Source organism: Homarus americanus, unplaced genomic scaffold (assembly GCF_018991925.1).
Source record: "Homarus americanus isolate GMGI-L3 unplaced genomic scaffold, GMGI_Hamer_2.0 scaffold6317, whole genome shotgun sequence".
Classification (NCBI taxonomy): domain Eukaryota; kingdom Metazoa; phylum Arthropoda; class Malacostraca; order Decapoda; family Nephropidae; genus Homarus; species Homarus americanus.
Genome location: NW_024730668.1, coordinates 17,249,419 through 17,276,037, shown reverse-complemented (window position 1 = coordinate 17,276,037; position 26,619 = coordinate 17,249,419). Strand labels below are relative to the sequence as shown.

The following is a 26,619-nucleotide window of genomic DNA, read 5'->3' as shown; positions in this document are numbered from 1 at the left end:
CAGACTTGTGAATTGGAGCCTTCTTTAATAATCACTAAATCTTCACAAAACTGTTCACAGGATCCGTCTTCACAATTGGGGTTCACACTTCAAATATATACAGTCAGCACACTACCAGTGTACAATTCCTTAGGTTTTACACTTATATCTCTCACGATAATACAACAATTATCACTAGGCTTGTATTTCACACTGAACAGAAACAATCGACTTACCTATAGTCTGCTCGCAGGTGTTTATAAATGTCTCGTCAGACGCCTAGAACATTCTAGCGATGACCAGACGCTGGAGGTCGGATTGAAACACACCTGGAGAATTCTAGAATTTTCTAGGCTTAGAATACGTAAGTAAATCATAAAAAAAATGATGCAATACATACTAAAATATTTTTACAAATGTAATACAGAAATATATACACAAAATCTCCAAATAACTGCTGCTTGGAATAGAAAATAATCAGAACATCTAGTTCACAAACATTATAATATCAAATTATGCCTCAACATAATAGTATCTTCATGGGAAAGTATGTGGCGGAGTTTTTTTTAACCACAGCTGAGTGTTTGTACTATATTTGAGGAACGGTGTTCCCACCTATAAGACCTGAGTCGGACTGCCGTGTCTAGGGGCGTGGAAGCCAGCATGGTCACACGTTTCTATTTTAAGAGGTCAGGCAGTTTGACCTTTGTCCCTGTTGTATGCGAAGGGTTATTGAGTAGTATATTGAGATGTTTGTTATACACATTTATTGGTGCTTGAACATTCTGACCAAGAATGTAAGGGAAATTAGTCCAGACTTAAATATAATTTTAAAACATTTATAAAGATGGTTTTCGATCTTTACTGTAGTCTATCGTTTGTATAACTTTATTAATTCTCCAAATAAAAATTAACAATCATATTTTTATCTTTGTCACCCTCTCCAAAAATAGTGTCCCGTATTTTGAAATAAAAGTTCTGACAACCTATAATTTTAATTGGTCAATGTTTGCATTTAATGGTGTTATAACAAACAATTAATAACACTGCATGTGCCATTTTTATATTATTATCTCCCAAAACCACAGTGTAAGGCGGCGCTGTGCATTAAAATATCGTTGTCAGTTGATCGCCTCACTTAAAGACATAAACGGTAGTGTTAACACTCAACTTAACAAACCAAAACTGGGTCTTTAATTTACCTGCATAATGTAATAGTAAATACATCGAAATATTTTATTTTTTGTGTGCGATTTATATGAATTTTGGGCTGTAGAGAATTACTAGTACTGTAGTTAACACCGGAACAAGGTTGTTCGCTTTCTTTAAATAATAAACTCGTATATAAATAACAACTATGCTACAGTACGTCTGGTTATCAAATGTTAATACAGTACAGTAGTCATGCATCAATATATTATCAATGTATCGGGAGTTACTTATCCATAAGGCCACAATAATGTTTTTTAATTGATAGTTTGAGGACTATCTTACAATAGTGATCGTCATTCGCCAATCACCACCAGACGCAGGCAGCGGTGTGCCAGACTGCCAGTTGACAGCCCGCCCTGGCAGGGTGAGGAAGGGTTGGGATTTGTGCCGTTGTCATGCACCAAACCCTAAGTTATGCCAAATCTTCTGGTTGTATATGAAAGATTATATTCCTGAAAAAGGTCACGATGATGGAGAATTACAGGTTTTAAGAAGTCTTACAACTGAAGGAAGTACGAATGATACAAGTCCATCTGTCAATTTTTGTGATTTTTTTTTGGGGTTATTCTTTTACTCTCAGGTCCTTGACTTTGCATTGCTTCGAGCACTAGTAAATTCTTTAGAAAAACTTGCGCTTCTGAGAAACAAAAGTTCAGCTATTATCATTATTATTATTATGATGCACAAGCGTGGGATTTGCTCGGAATTTCTATACTGTATCATGTAAACGTAATATTTCTTCTGGCTCGACAAACTTTCTGCCCGGAAGTTTCATTTTAATTCAGTTCTGTGCAAGCAACAATCGGTCACTCCCAAAACCGTAATGCTTTTTCTTTTCTTATAAAGAGCATTACGTTCAGCTCATTTTCACAAGGAAACCGAAAAACGTTAAACATTAAAAAAAAATCATTCCTCTTCCTGCAATCTTTACAGGAACTTTAAGTTGTATTAATATATTAACAAATATTAATGTGATTACAAGGTTATAAAAATTAGGATTGTATCATAGTTCATTGTAGTGGTCAAGGGAGGAAACATTTGAAAACTGGACATGGTCCTATGGGGGACTTTGTAAAAAAAAAATGCTGGATGAATGCAAGTAATTCATTAAATACCTTTACAATCCCTCCGCCTTTTAACAGAACTGAATCACTGTTCCAAGATAAAGCCCATAAAATATACGTCATAATGTTGTCAAAATTACAAGAGCAAATGGTCCCCACTTGTTGATGGGCGAGGATTCCCACGACCTGACGTTATGGTAGACCTCGCCCCAGAGGTGTTATTAATTAATTAAACAGACATAAATAAGCCAGGTACAGTACCGTGAACATACTGGTGTGAAAATTGAAGCATCCATTATCAAGATACAGCACCGGGACCTGGCAATTATCACAACGTACACATCGCAAAATGGAAGTTGACAACATTATCGTGAATGTTAGCGCCGTGAATTACCCTCGAGGTAGTTCGAAGGCTAGAGTATTAAAGGTCCGTATGATATTTGTCTCTAAATTTCAGATGAAAGAATAGATCTTCTCTTACGAGGAAATTTCACCGCAAGAACCTTTGAAATTGACACCTAATATGACTGTGAACTAAGACATCTCACCGAATACCCTGTATTTGGCATGACGCATTTATTTCATTCATGACGAAGGTAGAATCCCTTCGGAAGACCAGAACGCATCGTGGCGCAATAAGTTCCGTGAGAGCCACCACTCAATACCACATCTGCAGTGCCATAAGTGCCGTGGGAGCCAATATGAACTGCACACCGGCACCACAGTTAATAACAAGATAAAAAGCAGGTCCACCGCATCTGAAGGCAGACACTCTGTTGATTGTGTTCAAGAAAGACGAGGACCTCGCAGGCATCAATATGGTAAGTCACTATGTGCTTCACTGTACGGTACACACACACTCGAACAATTCAATTTTCTTCAGTAAAATTGTCATACAAGTTCACACTGATCTAGCATGTGTATAGAGTCTATAGCATATAGACAATATAGCTATACAGTTCAGCATGTGAAATGTGCACACAGGGTGGTGTAATGTGTCCAGTGTGGCAGTATTATGTTAGTGCTAAGGTGCAGGCATTGCTTGCTTCCTCTCGCTGGCTAACCCTTGTGGTGAACTGGGAAGTAGCCTTGCCGAAGTCTTCCCCTGCCAGTACACAGCCTCTTCACCATTAAGACTGTAATTAAAGTATATATAAAAATAAATAATTAAATAAACTAAAAAATAAATAAAAAATAAAATTAATAAATGTTGAAGTGATAATCGTGGTAACATTATGAGATGTTCTTATTACCACCATGCTATTGTACTATTCCAGATGATACTAAATGTTACATAATACTTCTTTGATATAAATGTATACTGTAGTATATACAAGTGATCATGGGCCCTTCGTGCCCGGTGGTGAGTCTGTTGGTACAGTTTACCGAGGTTGTTATAATCATAGTCGTGGTTATTATAATCATGGTCGTGGGTGTTATAATCATAGTCGTGGTTGTTATAATCATAGTCGTGGTTGTTATAATCATGGTCGTGGGTGTTATAATCATGGTCGTGGTTGTTATAATCATGGTCGTGGTTGTTATAATCATGGTCGTGGTTGTTATAATCATGGTCGTGGTTGTTATAATCATGGTCATGGTTGTTATAATCATGGTCGTGGTTGTTATAATCATGGTCGTGGTGTTATAATCATGGTCGTGGTTGTTATAATCATGGTTGTTATAATCATGGTCATGTTGTTATAATCATGGTCGTGGTTGTTATAATCATGGTCCTGGTTGTTATAATCATGGTCGTGGTTGTTATATTCATGGTCATGGTGGTTATAATCATGGTCGTGGTTGTTATAATCATAGTCGTGGTTTTTATGAGCATGGTCGTTGTTGTTATAATCAGTCGTGGTTGTTATAATCATAGTCGTGGTTGTTATATTCATGGTCGTGCTTGTTATAATCACAGACGTAATCTTTATAATCATGGTTGTTTTTGTTATAATAATAGTCGTGATTGTTATAATCATGGTCTTGATTGTTATAATCATAGTCTTGGTTATGATCATAATCGTGGTTGATATAATCATGGTCCTGGTAGTTATAATCATGGTCGTGGTTGCTATAATCATAGTCGTGGTTATGATCATAATCGTGGTTATTATAATCATGGTCCTGGTTGTTATAATCATGGTCGTGGTTGTTATAATCATGGTCGTGGTTGTTATAATCATGGTCCTGGTTGTTATAATCATGGTCGTGGTTGTCATAATCATGGTCGTGGTTGTTATAATCATGGTCGTGGTTGTTATAATCATGGTCGTGGTTGTTATAATCATGGTCGTGGTTGTTATAATCATGGTCGTGGTTGTTATAATCCTGGTCTGGTTGTTATAATCATGGTCGTGGTTGTTATAATCATGGTCCTGGTTGTTATAATCATGGTCGTGGTCATAATCCTGGTCTGGTTGTTATAATCATGGTCGTGGTTGTTATAATCATGGTCCTGGTTGTTATAATCATGGTCTGGTTGTTATAATCATGGTCGTGGTTGTTATAATCATGGTCGTGGTTGTTATAATCATGGTCTGGTTGTTATAATCATGGTCTGGTTGTTATAATCATGGTCCTGGTTGTTATAATCATGGTCCTGTTTGTTATAATCATGGTCGTGGTTGTTATAATCATGGTCGTGGTTGTTATAATCATGGTCAAAGTTGTTATAATCATGGTCGTGGTTGCTATAATCATGGTCGTGGTTCTTATAATCATGGTCGTGGTTGTTATAATCATAGTCGTGGTTGTTATAATCATGGTCGTGGTTATTATAATCATGGTCGTGGTTGTTATAATCATAGTCGTGGTTGTTATAATCATGGTCGTGGTTGTTATAATCATGGTCATGGTTGTTATAATCATGTTGATGGTTGTTATAATCATGGTCATTGTTGTTATAATTATGGTCCTGGTTGTTATAATCATGTTGATGGTTCTTATAATCATAGTCGTGGTTGTTATAATCATGGTCTGGTTGTTATAATCATGGTCGGTGGTTTGTTATAATCATGGTCGTGGTTGTTATAATCATGGGCGTGGTTGTTATAATCGTGGTCGTGGTTGTTATAATCATGGTCTGGTTGTTATAATCATGGTCGTGGTTGTTATAATCATGGTCGTGGGTGTTATAATCATGGTCGTGGTTGTTATAATCATGGTTATGGTTGTTATAATCATGGTCATAGTTGTTATAATCATGGTCTGGTTGTTATAATCATGGTCCTGGTTGTTATAGTCATGGTCGTGGTTGTTATAATCATGGTCGTGGTTGTTATAGTCTGGTCGATGTGGTTATAATCATGGTCGTGGTTGTTATAATCATGGTCATGGTTGTTATAATCATGGTCGTGGTTGTTATAATCATAGTCGTGGTTGTTATAATCATGGTCGTGGTTATTATAATCATGGTCGTGGTTGATATAATCATGGTCGTGGTTGTTATAATCATGGTCGTGGTTGTTATAATCATAGTCGTGGTTATGATCATAATCGTGGTTGTTATAATCATGGTCGTGGTTGTTATAATCATGGTCGTGGTTGCTATATTCATAGTCGTGGTTGATATAATCATGGTCGTGGTTGTTATAATCATGGTCTGGTTGTTATAATCATGGTCGTGGTTGTTATAATCATGGTCGTGGTTGTTATAATCATGGTCGTGGTTGTTATAATCGTGGTCTGGTTGTTATAATCATGGTCTGGTTGTTATAATCATGGTCGTGGTTGTCATAATCATGGTCGTGTTTGTTATAATCATGGTCGTGGTTGTTATAATCATGGTCGTGGTTGTTATAATCATGGTCGTGGTTGTTATAATCATGGTTGTGGTTGTTATAATCCTGGTCTGGTTGTTATAATCATGGTCGTGGTTGTTATAATCATGGTCCTGGTTGTTATAATCATGGTCGTGGTTGTTATAATCCTGGTCCTGGTTGTTATAATCATGGTCGTGGTTATTTATAATCATGGTCTGGTTGTTATAATCATGGTCCTGGTTGTTATAATCATGGTCGTGGTTGTTATAATCATGGTCGTGGTTGTTATAATCATGGTCGTGGTTGTTATAATCATGGTCGTGGTTGTTATAATCATGGTCTGGTTGTTATAATCATGGTCTGGTTGTTATAATCATGGTCCTGTTTGTTATAATCATGGTCGTGGTTGTTATAATCATGGTCAAAGTTGTTATAATCATGGTCGTGGTTGCTATAATCATGGTCGTGGTTCTTATAATCATGTGTCGTGGTTGTTATAATCATAGTCGTGGTTGTTATAATCATGGTCGTGGTTATTATAATCATGGTCGTGGTTGTTATAATCGTCGTGGTTGTTATAATCATGGACGTGGTTGTTATAATCATGGTCATGGTTGTTATAATCATGTTGATGGTTGTTATAATCATGGTCATTGTTGTTATAATTATGGTCCTGGTTGTTATAATCATGTTGATGGTTCTTATAATCATAGTCGTGGTTGTTATAATCATGGTCCTGGTTGTTATAATCATGGTCGTGGTTGTTATAATCATGGTCGTGGTTGTTATAATCATGGTCCTGGTTGTTATAATCATGGTCGTGGTTGTTATAATCATGGTCCTGGTTGTTATAATCATGGTCGTGGTTGCTATAATCATGGTCGTGGTTGTTATAATCATGGTCGTGGTTGTTATAATCATGGGGTCTTGGTTGCCAGTCATAGTGGAGTGCTTTTATAATCTGGTCGTGGTTGTTATAGTCATGGTCGTGGTTGTTATATTAATCCATGGTTGTGGTTATTTACAATCATTGTCCGTGGTTGTTATAATCATGGTCGTGGTTGTTATAATCATGGTGGTGGTTGTATAATCATGGTCCTGGTTGCTATAATCATAGGTCGTGGTTGTTATAATCATGGTCATGGTTGTTATAATCATAGTCGTGGTTGTTCTAATCATGGTCCTGGTTGTTATAATCATGGTCGTGTTTATTTATAATCATGGTTGTGGTTGTTGCAATCATGTTTTCGTGGTTATTTATAATCATGGTCGTGGTTGTTATAATCATGGTCGTGGTTGTTATAATCATGGGTCGTGGTTGTTATAATCATGGTGAGTGGTTGTTATAATCATGGTCGTGGTTGTTATAATCATGGTCGTGGTTGTTATAATCATGGTCGTGGTTGTTATAATCATGGTCGTGGTTGTTATAATCATGGTCGTGGTTGTTATAATCATGGTCGTGGTTGTTTATAATCATGGTCGTGCTTATTATCATGGTCGTGGTTGTTATAATCATGGTCGTGGTTGTTATAATCCGTGGTCGTGGTTGTTATAATCATGGGCGTGGTTGTTATAATCATGGTCGTGGTTGTTATAATCATAGTCGTGGTTGTTATAATCATGGTCGTGGTTGTTATAATCATAGTCGTGGTTGTTATAATCATGGTCATGGTTGTTATAATGGTCGTGGTTGTTATAATCATGGTCGTGAAGTTTGTTATAATCATAGTCGTGGTTATTATAATCATGGTCGTGGTTGTTATAAGCATATGGTCGTGAAGTTGTTATAATCATGGTCGTGGTTATTATAATCATGGTCATGGTTGTTATCATGGTCGTGGTTGGTGTAATCATGGTCGTGGTTGATATAATCATGGTCGTAGTTGTTATAATCATGGTCGTGGTTATTATAATCATGGTCGTGGTTGTTATAATCATGGTCGGTGTTGTTATAATCATGGTCGTGGATTGTTATAATCATGGTCTTGGTTGTTATGATCATGGTCTTGGTTGTTATGATCATAGTCATAGTTTGTTATGATCATAGTCATGGACCTGTTATGATCATAGTCATGGTTGTTATGATCATTGTCGTGGACCTGTTATGATCATGGTCGTAGTTGTTATAATCATGGTCGTGGGTGTATAAATCATGGTCGTGGTTGTTATGATCATAGTCGTGGTTGTTATAATCATGGTCGTGGCTGTTATAATCATGGTCGTGGTTGTTATGATCATAGTCGTGGTTGTTATGATCATGGTCGTGGTTGTTATAATCATGGTCGTGGTTGTTATAATATGGTCGTGGTCGTGATACTTACAGTATCTAATATACTTTAAGAAGGAACAGAATAAAGGTTAGAATAACTAGTTAAAGAAATATTCGCCATAAGGAGAGGTTAAAATCATAAATAAATAAAAGTTATTATGAATCACCGATGATCATTCCGAGATAAATTGTATTATGAAGAGAAGTGACCTTGATTCTGGTTAGATTTGTCACCATCTGCTTAAGTCATCACCTGTGTTAAGTCATCATAGTCATCATCTACGTTAATCAGGTTTAGACCGACCATTGATGTTCTTTCCTTGCGAGGGTGTTAGTTTTCAATGCGTCTTATTATTTACGCTGGTGGATATAAGACCTCCTACCCTCACTGACGCAACTATGGTCAATTTGGTGTTATTCTTGTTTATAAATGCCTTCTAATCTGTCTCAAGTCTATCCGTCCTGTCTATTGCCATCCCAACTGTCTGTTCGTCAGCGTGGTGTTTGAATGTGAGCCCGTCTGTACTCTTTGTGTCGTCAAATCTGTCTGTCTTATCCGTTGTTGGCGTGTGTCTGCCTGTTTGTCTAATGTGAACCAGTCAGTCAGCTGTCTGTCTGTCATGTTAGTTGCCATATTGTCTATTTGTGCATGTATGAATCTGTCTATTTTTGTCAACCTCCTGTCTGTTTCACTGTCTATATTCACCCTGCGTCTATTGTAGTCATCTTCTCCATGCATTCCTGTTATTATCTTTTTATCTCTTCTCCTTTTCCATATACAGTCACCCACAGGAATAAGTATACACTGTAGCTGTAAGGTCGTCTGGTAACGGTGAAACTGCGCATCCAGACGCATGATGAAACTCAGCTCCCCCCACCTGTTATCTCTAAGTATTTTCTGTTTCCCCTTCTTTATTCTTCTATTCACTCATCTTCCTTCCTTTACTAATCCAAACAACATTAAAAAAAAAGAAAAAAAGTGGGGGGGGGAGGAGGGAGCCGTATGATAACTGCAATCGTGAGCTGACAGTGTACAGCGAATGAGGGTGCGCCAAGTCCAAAGCCTTGCATCGTTTTCCAGCGTAAATAAAATGGTTAATTAATGGCTTCCTAAAGAAACCATCGATATGGGACCAGGTTTGTTCCACACTACGAATTCTTTGCGATTTTTCCACCAAGTTCGGGTGCCCAAAACAGACACCTACACACACAAACAGACACACGCCTAGTCCTATAGTATATTAGATCAGGTGCCTAAAACAGAGCTCAGGTTCTCAACTGGCTCAGCCATGTTAATATTATTGTTATTATCCACTCTGTATCTGTGTTTTTCTGGCTAAATAAACTGTTCCAATTCAATTCAAATTCAATTCCTCGAGGTAACACACGGTAACTGGGTGCCTCGCTGCCCCAGGCCAGGCCAGCAGGGGTTCTCGGAGCAGCAGTAGGCCCCAGAGGGACGGCACATAGGCCCACCGGCATGTGGACACACTCTGACGCCTACCAACCACTGCCTTCCAGATTAACCTTGGTAGGTATAAGGTTACGGGAGTAAACCCCAAACGAAAAACCTGCGGTGGAGCCCTGCATCAGGCAGACATGCCGACAGTAAGACCCCAATGGCAGAATAGGCAGAAGAGGTGACCAACACGTGAACCCGATGACTATACTGGCGGATGAAGGCAATGCAAGATGGACAGGCTACCTGCACCACTAGATCAGGAAAAGGAAGGCCAAGATGTGTGGTTGCAGCCTGCCCTCCGGCCTCACCACATAAATCAACTCATGTACAGCCATCATCCAGCTCACCATACTTTTCAAGCAGACAGGCAGGCAGAGATGACTGCCAGGAATCTCTAGTCACAACTTTGCACATAGGGGCATAGATAAGATGGTCGTTTATGCACTGGGATCTAGGCAGCAGTGCAAATCGGTTCTGTCTTTGCGACTGGGCAGCCCTTTCCAGAAGCCACTCTGCTCACCCCACATAGGAATGGGGCTAGAAAGGTGCCCTAAACATAGCCTGCCTAAAAAAAAAAAAATGACTGGGCTACAGCACCCAGTAAGGACATCCGAATGCAGTCGAAAACATAATCATAATCACAGATTAAAGCAAAAACAAATTATGCAACCTCTTATGGACGCTGCATGGAATGTCAGAACCCTTCTGGATACAGGCACAAATGAGCATCCGGATAAAATAACCGCACTTTTAGCAAAACAGCTGTCTAGTTATAACATCGACATAGCAGCCATTAGTGAGTCTCGGCTCCCAAACGAAGGTCGGCTCACAGAATGGTGGTCCAGCTGTACCTTCTTCTGGAAGGGTAAGCTTGCTGCAGAAATTAACTGCATTTATGGAGTTGGCTTTGCCATTTGCCGATGTATCCTACATCGACTAACTGAAATGCTTGTTGGGGTCAACGAGTGTCTCATGACGCTCAGAGTTCCGCTGAATTACTCACGTTATGCCTTCTTCACCAGTTTATACGCCCCAAAACTGGATGCAGAGGATGACATCAAGAAGGCCTTTTGCCGACGTTGACAGAGTTATAGCCTCTATCCTCAGAGAAGATAAGAATGCCAAAGTTGGCAGAGATGGTGACTTATGGCAAGGAACCACAGGGAGAAACGGAGTGGGCAAGTGTAATCCTAACAGCCTTACTTGTTTTGGCAGGCCTACAAGTTCAAGAGTTTGTGGCAACACCCATGACGCAAACATTGACATCTCATTGACTACAATCACACTCAGAGAAAGAGATCGCCGAGATGTCCTCATCACCCGAACCATGCGTGGCTCAGAACACTGTGACACATCATTGTCTTTTCTGAGCCAAACTCTTCAAGTTGCCCCAAAACGGCGAAGGCAACAAACCTCCAGAAGAGGCTTTAACACCAAGCGACTCGAGGATCAAACAATAGCACGTGCTTTCAGAAAGCAGCTCAACAAGGGGATGATAAACAACCCAACAACAAACAATCTAAATCCAAGTACCGAATGGGGTATCCTCGACGCTCTCATCACAAAAACCTGCAAAGAGACCCTCAATTAAAGAAGAACAAGGCATCCGTCAGGGCTGGAAAGAGCACTACATTCGCTGCTCAATCAAAACACCAATGTGGATGTCCTGACTACCCAGCAAATCCCTCAGAACCCAGATTTGACCTTCCTCAGCTATCCCCCATCTGTGGATGAGGTAACTTCTGCCATCAAGCAGATGAAAAATAACAAAGCCACAGGGCCTGATAGAATCGGAGCCGAGGTGTATAAAACAAGAGGACCTCTGCTTACCAGCTGTCTCCACTCTCTCCTGGAGAATATACGGGAGAAGGAGGAAATCCCCCAAGATCTTAAAGACGCCTCCATCCTCAATATTTATAAGAACAAGGGAGACCTGTCAGACTGTGGCAACTACCGTGGGATCTCGCTGCTGTCTTTTTCATTTTCTTGGCTGCCTTCCTTACTCATGCCAGTGCCAATTTAGCCGGTGGGGTGGACATCCAAGTACCGGTTGAAGGGAGTTTTCAACATAAGATGACTCCAGGCAAGAACAAAGGTGTCAGCCGCTTCCATCACTGAACTTCAGAAGCATATACACACTTCGTCCTTGAGGTGAATTTATGTAAGATTCAGAATCTCTTTCAGCCTTCCCCTGGTTCAACCACACCTCCATCATACATCCACGTTAACGGCACTACCCTCTCTAATGTTACCCACTTTCAATATCTTGGCTCCCACCTGACCACCAGATCAGATGTGCATCTCAAACCTTTGGCAAACTCTGTTCCCATGTCTTCAGCTGTAGGGAGCTGAAATTATCTACAAAGTTGCACCCTGCTGTATGGCAGCGAGACATGGGTCACATACAGGGGGCACCTTAAGGCACTTGAAAACTTACACCAGTGTAGTCTATGTTTCATCCTCCAAGTTCACTGGGGAGATAAGAGAACAAATGCTGGTATTCTCGCCGACACCAACTGTAGGAGCATCGAGGCTACCATTCTCCATGAACAACTATGTTGGACTGGCCATGTTACCCTCATGGACGACAGTAGACTGCCAAAGTGGCTATTTTACAGTCACCTAAACGAATGATAAATGTAATGCTGGTGGGCAACTGAAAAGGTATAAGGATAGTCTTAAGACAAGCCTGAAAAAGTGCCAAATCGACCCCTCACCTACTGGGAGACGATCACTTCACACCGTAAAGCTTGGAGGAGCATCACAAGAGAAGGTGTCAATACTCTTGAATTAACCCGACTGCACACCGAGGCAGACAAACTCCATCACCGGAAAGATGCTGCCGCTGCCCCTCCTGCACTAGATGTAAACCCCCAGATGTGCAACATCTGTGGACGTCCCTGGCGGTTCCGTATCAGCCTCTCGAGTCACCTTAGAGCTCACCAACGAAGGTGACAGTAATCGGCACGACGGACTTCAAGACCGAGTACGTAACAGGAAAGGTGAATGAGTGGGTCAGGGAAATCCAAGCTCTGTCTGAGATTGCTAACACAGAGCCACATGCGGCTTTTGCGAGCATTCACCCATGGAGTCAACATCGCTGGAACTACCTAATGTGCACTATCCCTGATATCGGACCCCTCCTCCACCCTCTGGAAAAAGCTATCAGCGTCAATTGCATTCCCAAATTAGTGAAACACCCTCACTTAACCCCAGCAGTAATATCACTCCTTGCACTACCACCGAGACTGGGAGGAATGGGATTGACCAATCCAGAGGAGATTGCTGCCACCGAACATCAAAACTCAGTTAAGCTCACAGTAGCCCTCAGGGACCACATAATAGCTCATAACGCAACAGGGGAGGTGGATACCAGTGAAGTAAACAAGATTCGAAGGTCCATTACGACAGAACGACAGCACGGCCAAAGTGATAAGTCGCAGAAACTGTTGCTGCAAGTACCAGAGAATTTGAAAAAATAAGTAGCTATAGCGCAAGAGGTGGGCGCCTCGAACTGGCTGACTACGTTACCGATAAGGGCAAATGGTTTCAGTCTCAATAAACAAGAATTTACAGATGCCAATGCTCTAAGGTATGGGAGGCCAGTAGAAGGTTTGCCCTCCCAATGCGTGTGTGGCTCTTCCTGTGGCGTCGATCACGCCATGGTGTGCAAGAAAGGGGCTTCATATGCATGTGGCATGACGAAGTAAGGGATCTCACAGCAAATATGTTGAAAAAAATCTGCTATGATGTCAGGGTAGAGCCGACCCTCCTTCCATTGAACGGTGAGAATTTCCAACATAGGACTTCAAACACATCCAACGAAGCCCGTGTAGACGTCAGTGCTCGAGGATTCTGGATGCCGGGACAACGAGCCTTCCTCCACATCAGGATTTTTGATCCCATGGCCGCATGTCACCATAACTTAGCTCTACAGTAGATGCTGCACACAGGTGGAACGAGAACGACAAGATAAGGACATACGGGGAGAGAATTCAGAACGTTGATCAAGGCAGTTTCACTCTTCTAGTGTTCACAACCTCTGGTGGGATGGGACCAAGTGCAAGATGCTTCTATGCCAGACTTGCGGAGGGGCTATTCGAACAGAAGCAGCAGCCCAGAAGTTATGTTACAGCCTGGATGAGCTGTCGACTGTCCTTCTCTCTCCTTAGGTCGGCTTTGCTAAGCCTCAGGGGAACGAGAGCATCGGCCCCAAAGCCGACAACAGTTGCAGATATTGACTATGAGGCAACAGTCACTGAATCCAGCATAGATCTGTAGCTCAACTAACTCAACACAGCTTGGGTAGCTACTTATGTATTAGGATATTTAATTTTAAGGTAATAAAATGGCGGCGAAGGTGTGGCTATTGGGGGAGGCTGGAGGCCACATAAAAAAAAGTAGTAGTAAACACACACATATATATATATATATATATATATATATATATATATATATATATATATATATATATATATATATATATATATATATATATATAAACTATGCAAATGCACAATATACATAAAGTGGGGCGGATAAGCACATATAATAGGCCTGATTGTACACTTTTGTATAGAATTATGAGACTTTGGCCACATATTCAACTTGGGTTAGGAAAGATTTTCTGATATAGTGCCAACTGAACAGCGCCCCCTGGGTGCCTACAGCGCACCTAGCCACTGACCTCGGTAGCGCCTCCCGAACAGTTTTTCTAACTGCAACAGTTCCCTTATTTTTGGCCCAAACATGCTGAAATTTGGATATGTTATGTATCGTGGCCTTATAAAAACATTTTATTCCATATAATTTTTTTCAAACCAAAGTGTGTTTGTTTATTTGTTTGTTTGTTTGTTTGTTGTTTAGAAAATTTCCGATTTTTTCCTGAACTGAATTTTTTTAATTTCATATTTATGGTCTTTATTTCAAAACAGTAATATAATATACCCCTTTATGGGGTACGCTGTTGAAAGCCTTGTCAAAATCTAGGTTTATATTGTCGTTATTGCCACCCTGTTCCAAAATTTGGGTCCAAACATTCAGTATCTTACGTAATTGTGTCAAGCAGGAGCGTTCTGGCATAAAACAGTTTTGGCAGTCCTTTACAAGGTTATTTCGGAGTAGATGTTCCATAATGGCATCTCTTATAATGCTCTCAAGTACTTTACATACTATGCTGGTCAGAGTCACTGGTCTTTAGTTATTCGTGGATCTCTCTTCTTGAATATAGGACTCACATAAGCCATTTTCCAGTCATCGGGGACCTTTTGTTCATCCAGGCATTTACAACCTTTAGCTTTGACAGTTTAATTCTTATATCCTCTTATACGAACACAATGTGGGTCAGCACTGTGTCAAACCGTCTGACCTCAAACGCAGGAAGATTGTTCACATCCTCTCTTGTGAACACCAAGGAAAAGAAGTTCTACAACGCCTTCGCCTTATCCTGGTCAGAACCTGCGTAATTACCATCTTCAAGCCTCAGGTCCGATACTCCTACTCGCTTTTATAATTTCGACTTTGCGTAGCGGTAAAAGCCTTTTGGTTTGACTTGACCTCGCCTGCAACCAGCCTCTGGAACTCTTTTTCAGCCCTTCTACACTCTGACATTACTTGGTTCCTGGATGTGGCATATATCCTCTTGCCCGGCTCATAATTTTTCCTAACCCACGTCTTGAATTTCTGAGTCATTTTTCATAACTTTGTCGACCGCCGCATTGTTCATGTGTTTGTGTAGAGGTCTCCTTGTATTCCTGGAGGCACTGGGTTTGGTCTTGGGTAATATATTTATCGATCAAATGGTTCCCTTTACTGGTGAGATGCATATATTTGTAATTATCATCTTGTTTTCCTTACAAAAGTTAATTACTATTTCTCCTCTCTCATTTCTATTACCCAACCTCTAGGGTCCTTCTTCTGATACTTCTTTCCCTTTCCCAACTTTTGCGTTCAAATCACCCGTTATAATCAGACAATAATTAAACTGTATGTAGTCTTTTGTTTTCTTTAATTCTTCATAAAATTTTACTAAGACTTCATCCTTAACGTCATTTGTTGGTGCATCAACCTGCATTATTACCAAGTCCATGGGTTTAGCATTACTGTAAACTTGACTTACAAAACTCTCTCTGACACTGCCCAATATCCCTTTACACTGCTGTTCAACTTCTGGTTCACAAGAATACCATGACCTCTCTCATGTTTTTCACAACCTGAATATATGAAGAAAAAATCTTCACCACTAATGCTATTTGAACCTGTCCATCTTACTTCACTTAGTTCCATAATGTCCCACTGCAGTCTCTTCATTTCCCAACAAACACTTGCATACTTACCAGCCTCATATAATGTCCTCACATCCCATGTTCCAATCTTGATTTTGTGTGTGTTTATCCATAAACTTTCTGTAGTTGTGTTTAATGTCCAAGGCTTTGTTTTGCTCGGACAGTACTTGCTAGCTCTCGGGAGGCAATGTGGTTGGACCTTTAGTTGACGATGATCCAACAGGAACGCCTGAGAATCGCTTATTGTCTGTCCATGGTTGTTCAAGGGCAAGAGATGAAGTTAATGAGAATGGATGTCCCAAACCTTTTATCATCACAAGATTAATTAAACGGAGTAAAGAATTTGCCAGTTTAGTGACGACTCACTTTCAACCTCATTATTTGAGGTTACAAGATGAGAACTTTAATACCCATCCCAGGTATTTGAAAGTGATTCGCTCGAGCCCCCACATCACGACAAGGTAGCACAAATTCGCCCACTAAATGGATTCGTACCTTGTGGGGTACTGTACGCACAATAAGGTCTAAAGAATAAAAGGATGTGCTCATGCGCATGTGGGGGGGCTTTATGACGTCACCCTCCCTCCTCAGAACGCTTGTATACTAACATATTGTATTTCTCAAATCGTGTGACATTAAACAAAAATTTGACCATCTGGTCATATAATTCCTGTTAAGAAAAAAATTTTCATTGTTAGACTTACAGTACTACAAACAAGTTCAGTTTATTGTATAGTGAAATATATGCATACAGAAATAATACCAGTTGAATAAAAAAAATTTGTAAAGCTAATAATTATACAAACATCAAACACAGCATAACTTTACCAATTTTGACAGAATTCGTGTGCAGTTAAACATTATATTAAATATTTTTTTTTGTATTACTGTACTACATCTTGTGAAAGTTAAAATAAAAATTTTAGTGACGATTTTTATGGTGCTGGCGCGATGATGTCACTTTAGAAAATATTTTGTGTAATACAATACAGTATTGAGTTATACCCCAGAGAGATGCATATGAGTATTATTCATAGAAATAGTGCAGCTGTTTGAGTTAAACTTCTGGTACTCTGTGGCAAAGACTTTATGAATGATGTGCCATAATTTTGGTCAAGCATTTTCAACCATCAGTATGAGCTTGTTTCTTGTATACCGGAACTTATGGTGTTTTAACGTTTACTGGGCACCAAGGAAGAGAAAACACACCACGAACCTGAAATTTGTGCACTGCAGTGTGTATGATCACAAACAACTGAATGGTGCATGTAATTATATTAAAAACAATAAAATATTTTATGCTATTTTACACAACTTTCAAAATACACTTTCTATGTTACTCCCCTGTAAATATCATTAGAATCTTGTCTTCTACATAAGGAAGCGCTTCTTCTTGTCACTTCTTCATTCTTGGGAAATCTGTGAAAAATAATATTCCCCTTATGTTTGTAGCTTGAGTAGCAACCATACACTGTATAATTAGTAGGCATGATTTCACAAGTTTATAATCCCACTCTAAACTTCGTAATTATAACCAGTAATTAAAGGATAAAGGAAACACGTGCATGCTTCTATTCTTTCAATATGTACTGAGCTGGATCGGTGGTAGAGGGGGTGTGTCGTCATGAGTATGAGTGGTTGCATTTCCGTACACTACAGAACAGGACTTATTTTCTTCAGACCTTGACGACAGGAACACGTCCTCCATATGACAGGATGCGCCATTATTGTTTCTAGTGTAGACTGTTCGTCAGTCAGAGAGACTTCAATTTGATAAGGTTAGGTATTGTGTGGATGAATTTAGATAGGTTAGATTATGTTAAAGTTAGGTTTGTTTTAATTTAGGTTAGGCTTAGGTTAAACTAGGATATATTTTACATAGGTTAGGGTTAGTTTGATTTAAGTCAGACTTGGTTAAGATAGGTTTAGTTTCATGTTAGATTAGGTTTGATTTAGTTAGGTTAAGTTAAGCTATTGGAATAATGAGCCCACTGCAAGCTATAATTAGATGTGTTTATTTTGTCTGTATATGTTTGAGTAACTCTATGCCTCTCTGTTTGTCTTTATGTTTAACTTTTTTATCATTAAGAATTTTTGGCATCTGGCACGTAGCAGTACTCAGTAACAAAAAGTGATATTAAATTGAGATTTATATTGCAGAATCCTGACGCGCTGCTCTATCTGCTGTTGTTAGCTGTCACCCTGCCTACTGGACACTCTATGTATCAAGATGAGTGAGTATCTCTCTTTACTACTGTCGTTCTCAAATGACTCCACCTACACCTCAGTCACCTTAATGATACCCGTTAGAGGTCTTTGACTTTATTTTAGCAAACATTCGATTCTCATTCATTCATTTCTGGGTCAGTAGATTTGAAATTGGCCCGGGTGTATATACCTTAGTCTGGATAAACTGAAATTTAGACACTCCATCTTATTTCACCTTTGGATTAACTTAACCACCTTAACGCTAACCTAACGTAACATAATATAAAATAACGTAACCTGACATAGACAGACAGAGAGGATTGGTAGGAGGAAAAAAAGGTAAGGAGGTAGGCACAGTATGTACTGTACATGACCTGCAAGTGATAAGAGGCTCACCAGAGGTCACTCCCCTTACTTACAGCGTCAAGGCGTGGCCCTGCCCGAACCCAGAGGAGCTAGTCCCGTGCACCTGTTATGCTGATGAAGACCTCAATCTCTTTGTGGACTGCCAGGACCTCCCCAACTTAGAAACGCTTCAAGATGTCTTTGACGAGAAGTTTCCCTTTAAGAAATTCTTCAGATTGCAGGTTTAAAAATGTTTCACCTATGTGATATTGTTTTCTCTCTCTATTTTTTTTTATTTATTTGTTTGTGTTTGCATGACAGATTCCTCCAGCGAACGTGTATTCTTAATCAAATTATCTAGAAAACATTCATTTTCAATATTTATTGACTGTTAACTTTCACAATAGGATATTTTAGTTATCCTAAGCACTTTGTTTTCTGTCGTGTTTTCTGTGTAAAAACTGTTATATATGTTATAGTTAATTTATTTAAGCGTTACAACACACAACGGACTCTGGTTCAAAAGGAGAATAACTTATTTTGTATTACTTTTATAACTTCATGGAAATTAGTGTCTTATACGGTAAAGTTATCGTCCTTCCCTATCTTATCTTATTGCTAACTTTGCTACGCGCTTTAAGACTGTTGTTGAAGCGCAGTAATACAGTGAAACCTCTATATAACGGACTCTTCTCGCCATATAATCCGTAAGATGGAGATTTCACATTACAAACCCTCAATGTAACGGATTTTCCTCTCTATATAGTCCGTTAAACAGAGGTTTCACTGTAACATTATAACAACAACAGCTATCGCAATTTTTTTTACCTAAATCAGGTTAGGTTAGGTTAGGTACTGAATTTTATTTACTTTTATCCTCTTCGCCACTGATCGGCTCGTTACTGCTTGGGCGATCGGTCACGTCTGTTACTCACTGTTGGCAAGTACTGGGCATGCACTGGCTCCTGAATGTATCTGATCCTGCTCCAGAGTTCAAGTCTGGTCTTGAAAGAACTCACTCTCGGTGCCGTCACAACGGTGAACGGTAATAAAGTCACAGGAAAAAAAGTCACAGGAAAAAAAGTCACATTTAAGGTATTAAAACAATTTTTTTTAAACAGTTATTAACTGACAATACATGACTTTTACATATTGACAACACAATTTATATATGATGCACGTAGGTTAGGTTAGGTTAGGTTAGGTTAGGTTAGGTTAAGTTAGGTTAGGTTGGGTTGGGTTAGGTTAGGTTGGGTTGTTGTTAGGTTAGGTTAGGTTGGGTTAGGTGACTTTTTTTCCTGACTTTTTTCTGACTTTTTTTCCTGTGACTTTTTTACCTGGATTCGTCACAACACTCTCTGGCAGGTTGTTCCAAAAGTTCAAATTGGATGAGTTGTCAGAATTTTATCGTAAGATTGCACGTCAATGGGAAAAGAAAACGCTTAAATTCACTATGGTAATGATATTTTTTAATAAATTGGGCCAGAAAGTATAAAACATAAGGGTTAAAGTAGTTAAAGAGGCACGTGACTGTGAAAAGCTCTGTGATTGGTTGTGACGTCACCGGTTGGCTAGAGCCACCGTGCAGGAGCCTGGAGTAGCCAGCTTTTTTTTTTTTTTTTAGATTAGCCCACCTGGCACAGGTCACTGACCCACATCGGGGCCTGGGGGGGCGAAAATGTAATAATAATAATAATAATAATAATAATAATAATAATAATGTTGATAATAATAATAATAATAATAATAATAATAATAATAATAATAATAATAATAATTAGTTCGTAGTAAATAAAAGATATAATAAAAAATAAAAATAAAATAATAATAACAATAAAATAATAATAATAAAAACCATAAATAAAAAAATAAAAGAGATCATTAGTGAGAAATTTCATAATTATGTACTGTATGTATGTTGTGTTGTCAACCGTAAGAGAAACAATTGAGACCCTGCAACTGTGTGTAAATGAGGCAGAAAGTCAGATCAGCAACCTGGGACTTGGTCACAATTTTTGTAATGCCATATGGCAGCAGGGTCTACCATTAGACCACACATTATGCTTCCAATATCTTCCCAGGCGGTAGTACCTCCCTGTTTGGTAGCCGCCTACCGTGGTGTTTGTGTTGTTACCAGCAGAAATACAGGAGTTGTGGCCATATATAGTACAATGTTGAACTACACAGGCACACCTCATTATTAGGTTAAAATAAATTACTGTTCAAGTATCATTGTGTGTATTTACTTGCTGGGTGCCAAACTGATGCAAAAGACCGATAACTCCAACATGGAAGTTTTCATCACTGTTCTCTATTTCATGTCTGGAAAATTTAAATTTTCATCACTTATGTCTATATTTAATGTTGTGGAAGGACTAGGGACGACCATGGCCAGGGGATGGGCTTGAGATGATCAGATGACAGATGTGAGTTAACGTGCTTCATAGCTGGACGGCGGAGTTATTGATAATACTCTACAATCATAAAGACATCTACTTTTGGTAAATTTCTTTCATCTGCCCTGATGAACCCTGGATGTAGTTGTCCAACCTTCTCGGCTGATCGGCTCTGTAAATAAATTTTATTAGATAATTAATTGTGCTTTACTGTGTAACACAGTAATGCTGTATTGAATATATAAATATTACTAAGCACATTAACTAATTCAATGGGTATACAGTATGCTGCCCCTACTACAAATTTCATAGTACAGGTATAAACATTCCAAAAAATTTTGGTATTATTTTGGTTTTGGTCATCTGGGGAACCTTAAGATTCTAACTGTGGGATTAAGTACTTTAAACATTAAGACACATTATCTCCACAGGATTTCTGTCGCAAAATATTTTTCGATCGCATAAGAAAATACAGGTCATATGTTAGGTTAGGTTAGGTTAGGTTAGGGTATGATAAGTTATATTATAAGTTATAAGGTTAGCTTAACATGCACCGTTAATGGGGGGGTAGTAACTCAAAACTAGTGATTTCCGATAGAAATGAAGGTCAAAATCGTTCATCTCACATCGCAAACCATCAGAAAAAAACATAGTCTGCATGTCTAAGTACAGGGATGACCAAAACTTAAAATTTACCCAATATAGCCTATCTCGAATCTAAACATCAAAATACTTCTGGTAGTTAAAGTAAAATGTTATCTAATAATTAATAGGTAGGCTCGTAGATAGTAGGCAGCTACTGAACAGGGAGATACTACTGCCTGGGAAGATATTGGAAGCATAATGTGTTGTCTAATGGTAGACCCTGCTGCCATATGGCATCACGAAAATTGTGACCAAGTCCCAGGTTACTGAATTGACTTTCTGCCTCATTTACATAAAATTGCAGGGTCTCAATTGTTTCTCTTACTTTGACAACACAACATACTGTACATAGTGTATATCGTTTCTCACTATTGATCTTTTTTCATTTTTGTATATCTATATGGTTCTTTATTATTATTATTATTATTATTATTATTATTATTATTATTATTATTATTATTATTATTATCAGTGTTATTATCAGTTATTATTATTATTGTTATTATTATATTTTTTTTAATTTTGTATTTATTATAAATTTTAATTACTTTGAACTAATTATTATTATTATTGTAATTATTATTACGTTTTCGCCCCCAGGCCCCGATGTGGGTCAGTGACCTGTGCCCGGGTGGGCTAATCCCCGTAAAAAAAAAAAAAAGATATAGCCCAAGCCCAATGTATTCTCGAAACAAAGTGCAGACAACAATATCATTACCTCTCAATTGACTCATATCGCCATCCCTGCGTCGTCTGCAGGGAAGTTGGTGACGTCATTGCAAATGGCGGACCCGTTTTTGGAGAAATAAACTTATCTCGACTATTATAGCAGGACTTTAAACTTTTATTACAAATTATATATACTGTATCACTCTACGAACGTGACAGAGTGTGTTTGCTTGTGTTTGCTCAGAACCCATAACTTGTCCAAACACTGAAAAATTTTGCTCTCACTGTTTTCTGGACTTATGGCTTCTTCAACCTTAAGCTGTGACTACTTGTGGGGCAGGCAACCGCCAGCTCCAGGTATGGACACTCGACTGAGTAGTGCTCTTTGAGATATTTATACACTTCAATTAGGTCCTCCCTTGCCTGTCTGTCGCATAAGCTAGGCAGTAGCAGGCGCTCTAATCTTTCCAGATAGCTGAGGTGCCGAAGTGCAGGCACCAGTCTAGTGGCCCTCGGACATTCCAATCGCACTGACAATCCCTAGCATATCTCGAGGACCAGACGGGGTGACAGTACTCCAGACGGGGTGACAGTACACCAGGCGGGAAAACACCTCACTCTTAAAGATCGCTACGAGGGACCGTCTAGATATCTGAACGGCCTTCTTATAAGACCTACTAGTTTAGTTACTTGGTTGACCTTCTTCTCACAATGGCCCGAGAACTTCAGTTCATTGTCAACATACACACTCAGGTCCTTTTCGCATTCGGTCTCTATTAATGCAGTGTCTTCGTCTGGGACATATGATACGCCTCCTTACCGTTGGTACGACCTACGTGTAGATGCATCCTCTTACATTTCGTGACATTGAGTCTTAGTAGCCATTTTTTCTACCATTCTATAAGATTACGGAGATCTTTCGAATCCAGGTAAAAAAGTCACAGGAAAAAAGTCACAGAAAAAAGTCACCTAACCTAACCTAAGTGCATCATATATAAATTGTGTTGTCAATATGTAAAAGTCGTGTATTGTCAGTTAATAACTGTTTTAAAATATTTTTAGTTTTATTACCTTAAATGTGACTTTTTTCCCTGTGACTTTTTTTCCTAGCCAAAATTGTGACTTTTTCTGTGACTTTTTTTCCTGTGACTTTATTACCGGTCACCGATCTTTCTATAGTTCTACGCGCTCTCTTTGGTTCGGAAATTCCCTAAACATCTTGGAATCGTCCATAAGACATTTGTATGGAGGAGTGTATAGCTTCTGGCATGTCATTTATGAAACAGACAAACAACAACGGGACCAATACACTGCCCTGTGGTACCCCGCTAGTGACAGGCACACAAGACGATTTCGTACCATTTATCACCACACACTGTTTGCGGTCAAGCCGAAAGTTTCCGCTCCACTCTAGGACACTTCCCGAATCCCGTACCCTTCCAGTTTAATTCTCAGCTTTTCATGGGGTACGCTGTCAAAAGCCTTGGCAAAATCTTTTTCTTTTTTTTCTTTTTACGGGGAATAATCCACCCGGGCACAGAGCATCTACTCACAGCGGGGCCTAGGGGGCGAAAAAATAAGAGTAAAAATAAATTAAAAATAGAAAAGAAAGAGATTACATTAATCTACACCACGAAGATGCCGGAAAACTAGCTTTTTGAAGTGAGACAGATTGTGTGAGTATGGAAACACAGAAGAAGGCAGAGCATTCCACAGTTTGGCTGTGTGAGGAAAGAAGGATGTACTATAACGGGTTATTCTAGTGTGACCGACATCCACACAGAAACGGTGGGCACGGCAGGCAAGACGAGTGTTACGAGCCTACGGCCTTGACGGCGGTACACTGGGTGCCAAATCCACCGAACATTTCCCATTAAAGTACCTGTAAGAGAGAGAGAGTGAAGCAACATTGCGGTGAAGAGAAAGGGGTTCCACCCTTTCTAACAGTTGGACAGAAGAAGAGCCACCCCAGATATGAGAGCAGTACGCCAAGTTTAATGTCGATATTGTCACCCTGCTCCAGAATTTATCTATATTGGGCCTACTCATCTACTGCAATGTCTAAATTCTAATTTTCTAATAAATGAGAAATATGTTGAGACAAGACTACAGTATAGTTAAACATGGCATCATAGCCTGCGCAGTAAGAATTTGTTTTGTCTCAGCCGAGTGTGAGGACGCTGTACTGTACAGTACTGTACCCTGAACAGTTGAGAACTATTGTTATGGGAAATAGTTTAGATTGTGCTTGAGTGGCGTACTTCCATTTTCTTTGGTGGGTTAATTCCACAGTATATTATTTGTTTGATTAGTATATTGAATTTTTCAACAGCATTTTGTTTTTGAAAGAACCGTTTTATATTTTTATTATATTTAGAGTATCAATTATAATGATATGGTATATTTTAATGGTTGGAAAATAACTGCCCTTACTGGGCTCAATGGCCTTATTACAGTATGGTGTGGAACCGTCAGACTCGGTTCTAACGTGGAGACGAGATTGCGCACTTAGTTTTCTGGAAGGACACACACAGAGCTAGGTGATGTAAGTTTAAATGGAGCCCGCTGTGCATCCCGATGTTCTTTTGTTATTATTTGTAGAGAGGCACATGGCCGGCAAGTAAACAGAGGGACCCTTCTCTCCATGTATTATTATCACCCTACAACATCCCCTTGCCTTGCCTGCTCGACACGTAACATGGTGGCAACAGGTGGAATACATGATGGAGAGGAGTCTGGCCGAATAAGAAGTGCTGACAAGAAGAGGTAACACCTCTGTAGTGGAGGTCTGAGCCACTATTTTCTGGTGAGGGAAGGCTCAGAGGACGAATGCTGCGGCAACGACCGCTGTGACTGTTGTGTTCACCTACCTGTTGTGATAATTGCTGTGCCGATATACCGTAACTGCTACCCTGCTGTGAAGACGACTCAAACCTCAAGCTAAGTACCTAATTGTATTGTAGCTCAACCCTGTACCTGGTATCAAGCCACCACAACCACTGTCACTTGGTTCCAACGTAGCCGAGAATTGGAAAATTTTCAAGTAGCGGTGGAAGGACTATGCAGTGCTTTCTCAATTGGACAAGCTTTGTATTCGTAACTGAGGAGTCAGAGATAAGTGTCAAAGAGGGAAAGTGATATATGAGAAACCTAAGAAAGACTGCAAGTTTTGTGGTTACAAACATGCTCTCGTAAAATAGAAATTCCCTGCATATGGCAAAAAGTGTGTATCATGTGGCCTCAGTAATCATTTTGCTAACGCGTGAAAACCACAGAAAAAGTCAATTTAGTCAAAATAGAGGTAAAGAATAAGAAAAGGCATATGATCTATAATGTATGTGACATTGACTGTGACACATCTGAGTCTGGATCTACCTCAACAGAGGCAGCTGCTGACTATATTCATTCAGTGTCTTCTAACCTAGATCACATGAAAACAATCACAAGGAAGCTAAGTGTAAGATGGTAACAGGGGGTAAAGAGACAGTCTTTCAGATTGACACTGGTTGTACTGTGAATACTCTACCCCTCAGTTTTGACAACATTTCAAACCTACAGATGGAGTCCTTAAGACCTGGAACCAAGGCAGTCAGGTTCCAGCTAGTATATGTATTACGAATTTGTACAATCCTGTAACTGGTCAGAAGTTTCCTATTGATTTCATTGTCTTTAAAGAGAATCTTACACCACTTTTAGGGATGAATGTTCGTCAACAGATGGGACTGGTGGAAGTAAAGGAGGGCAACTTTGAGCGAGAGTACAATATCAGATGAGAAGAAGAGTATTTGGATGTGATGAAGGGCTCTCTAGGAACCCTCCCTGGTGTACAGCTCTTCAAAGTTGACCCAAATATTAAACCTGTAATTATGCCTGACAGACGCATGCCAATATCCATGAAGCTTAAACTAAAGGCAGAACTAGAGAGACTATAATAGTCAAGCTGGGTGTAATTGTACCTGTAGATGAACCAACCCCTTGGGTGAATCAAGTTATTGTGAGTCCCAAATAGGATGGGGAAGTCAGAGTTTGCATAGACCCAAGAGAGCTCAATAAGGCCCTTCAGAGGGAACACAATAGACTTCCTATTCTTGAGGACACCCTTCATGAATTGGGCCAGTCTAAAGTAATCTCAAAAGTCGTCTTGGCATCTGGCTATTGGCATGTGAGGCTTGATACTCCTTGTTACTTGACCACATTCCAAACATGTTATGGTAGATTCATGTGGCTGCGCCTACCTTTTGGGCTTAATGAATCCTCAGAATTTTTTTAGAAGCGATTACTTGAGGCACTAGCAGGTTTGAAGGGAGTTGTCTGCATTG

At 39.5% G+C, this 26,619-nt stretch overlaps 1 protein-coding gene across 1 annotated transcript in view; it reads left to right on the top strand.

Annotated features, from left to right (window-relative positions):
• The first annotated feature begins 2,969 nt into the window (after nucleotides 1-2,969).
• Nucleotides 2,970-26,619, top strand: part of LOC121867251 — a 53,689-nt gene continuing 30,039 nt past the window's right edge. Inside the window, exons 1-3 of the mRNA XM_042367111.1 lie at nucleotides 2,970-3,076; nucleotides 18,198-18,271; nucleotides 18,667-18,832. Coding sequence (XP_042223045.1) covers nucleotides 3,074-3,076; nucleotides 18,198-18,271; nucleotides 18,667-18,832 — 243 coding nt within the window. The 5' untranslated portion in view covers nucleotides 2,970-3,073. The remainder of the gene's footprint in view (nucleotides 3,077-18,197; nucleotides 18,272-18,666; nucleotides 18,833-26,619) is intronic.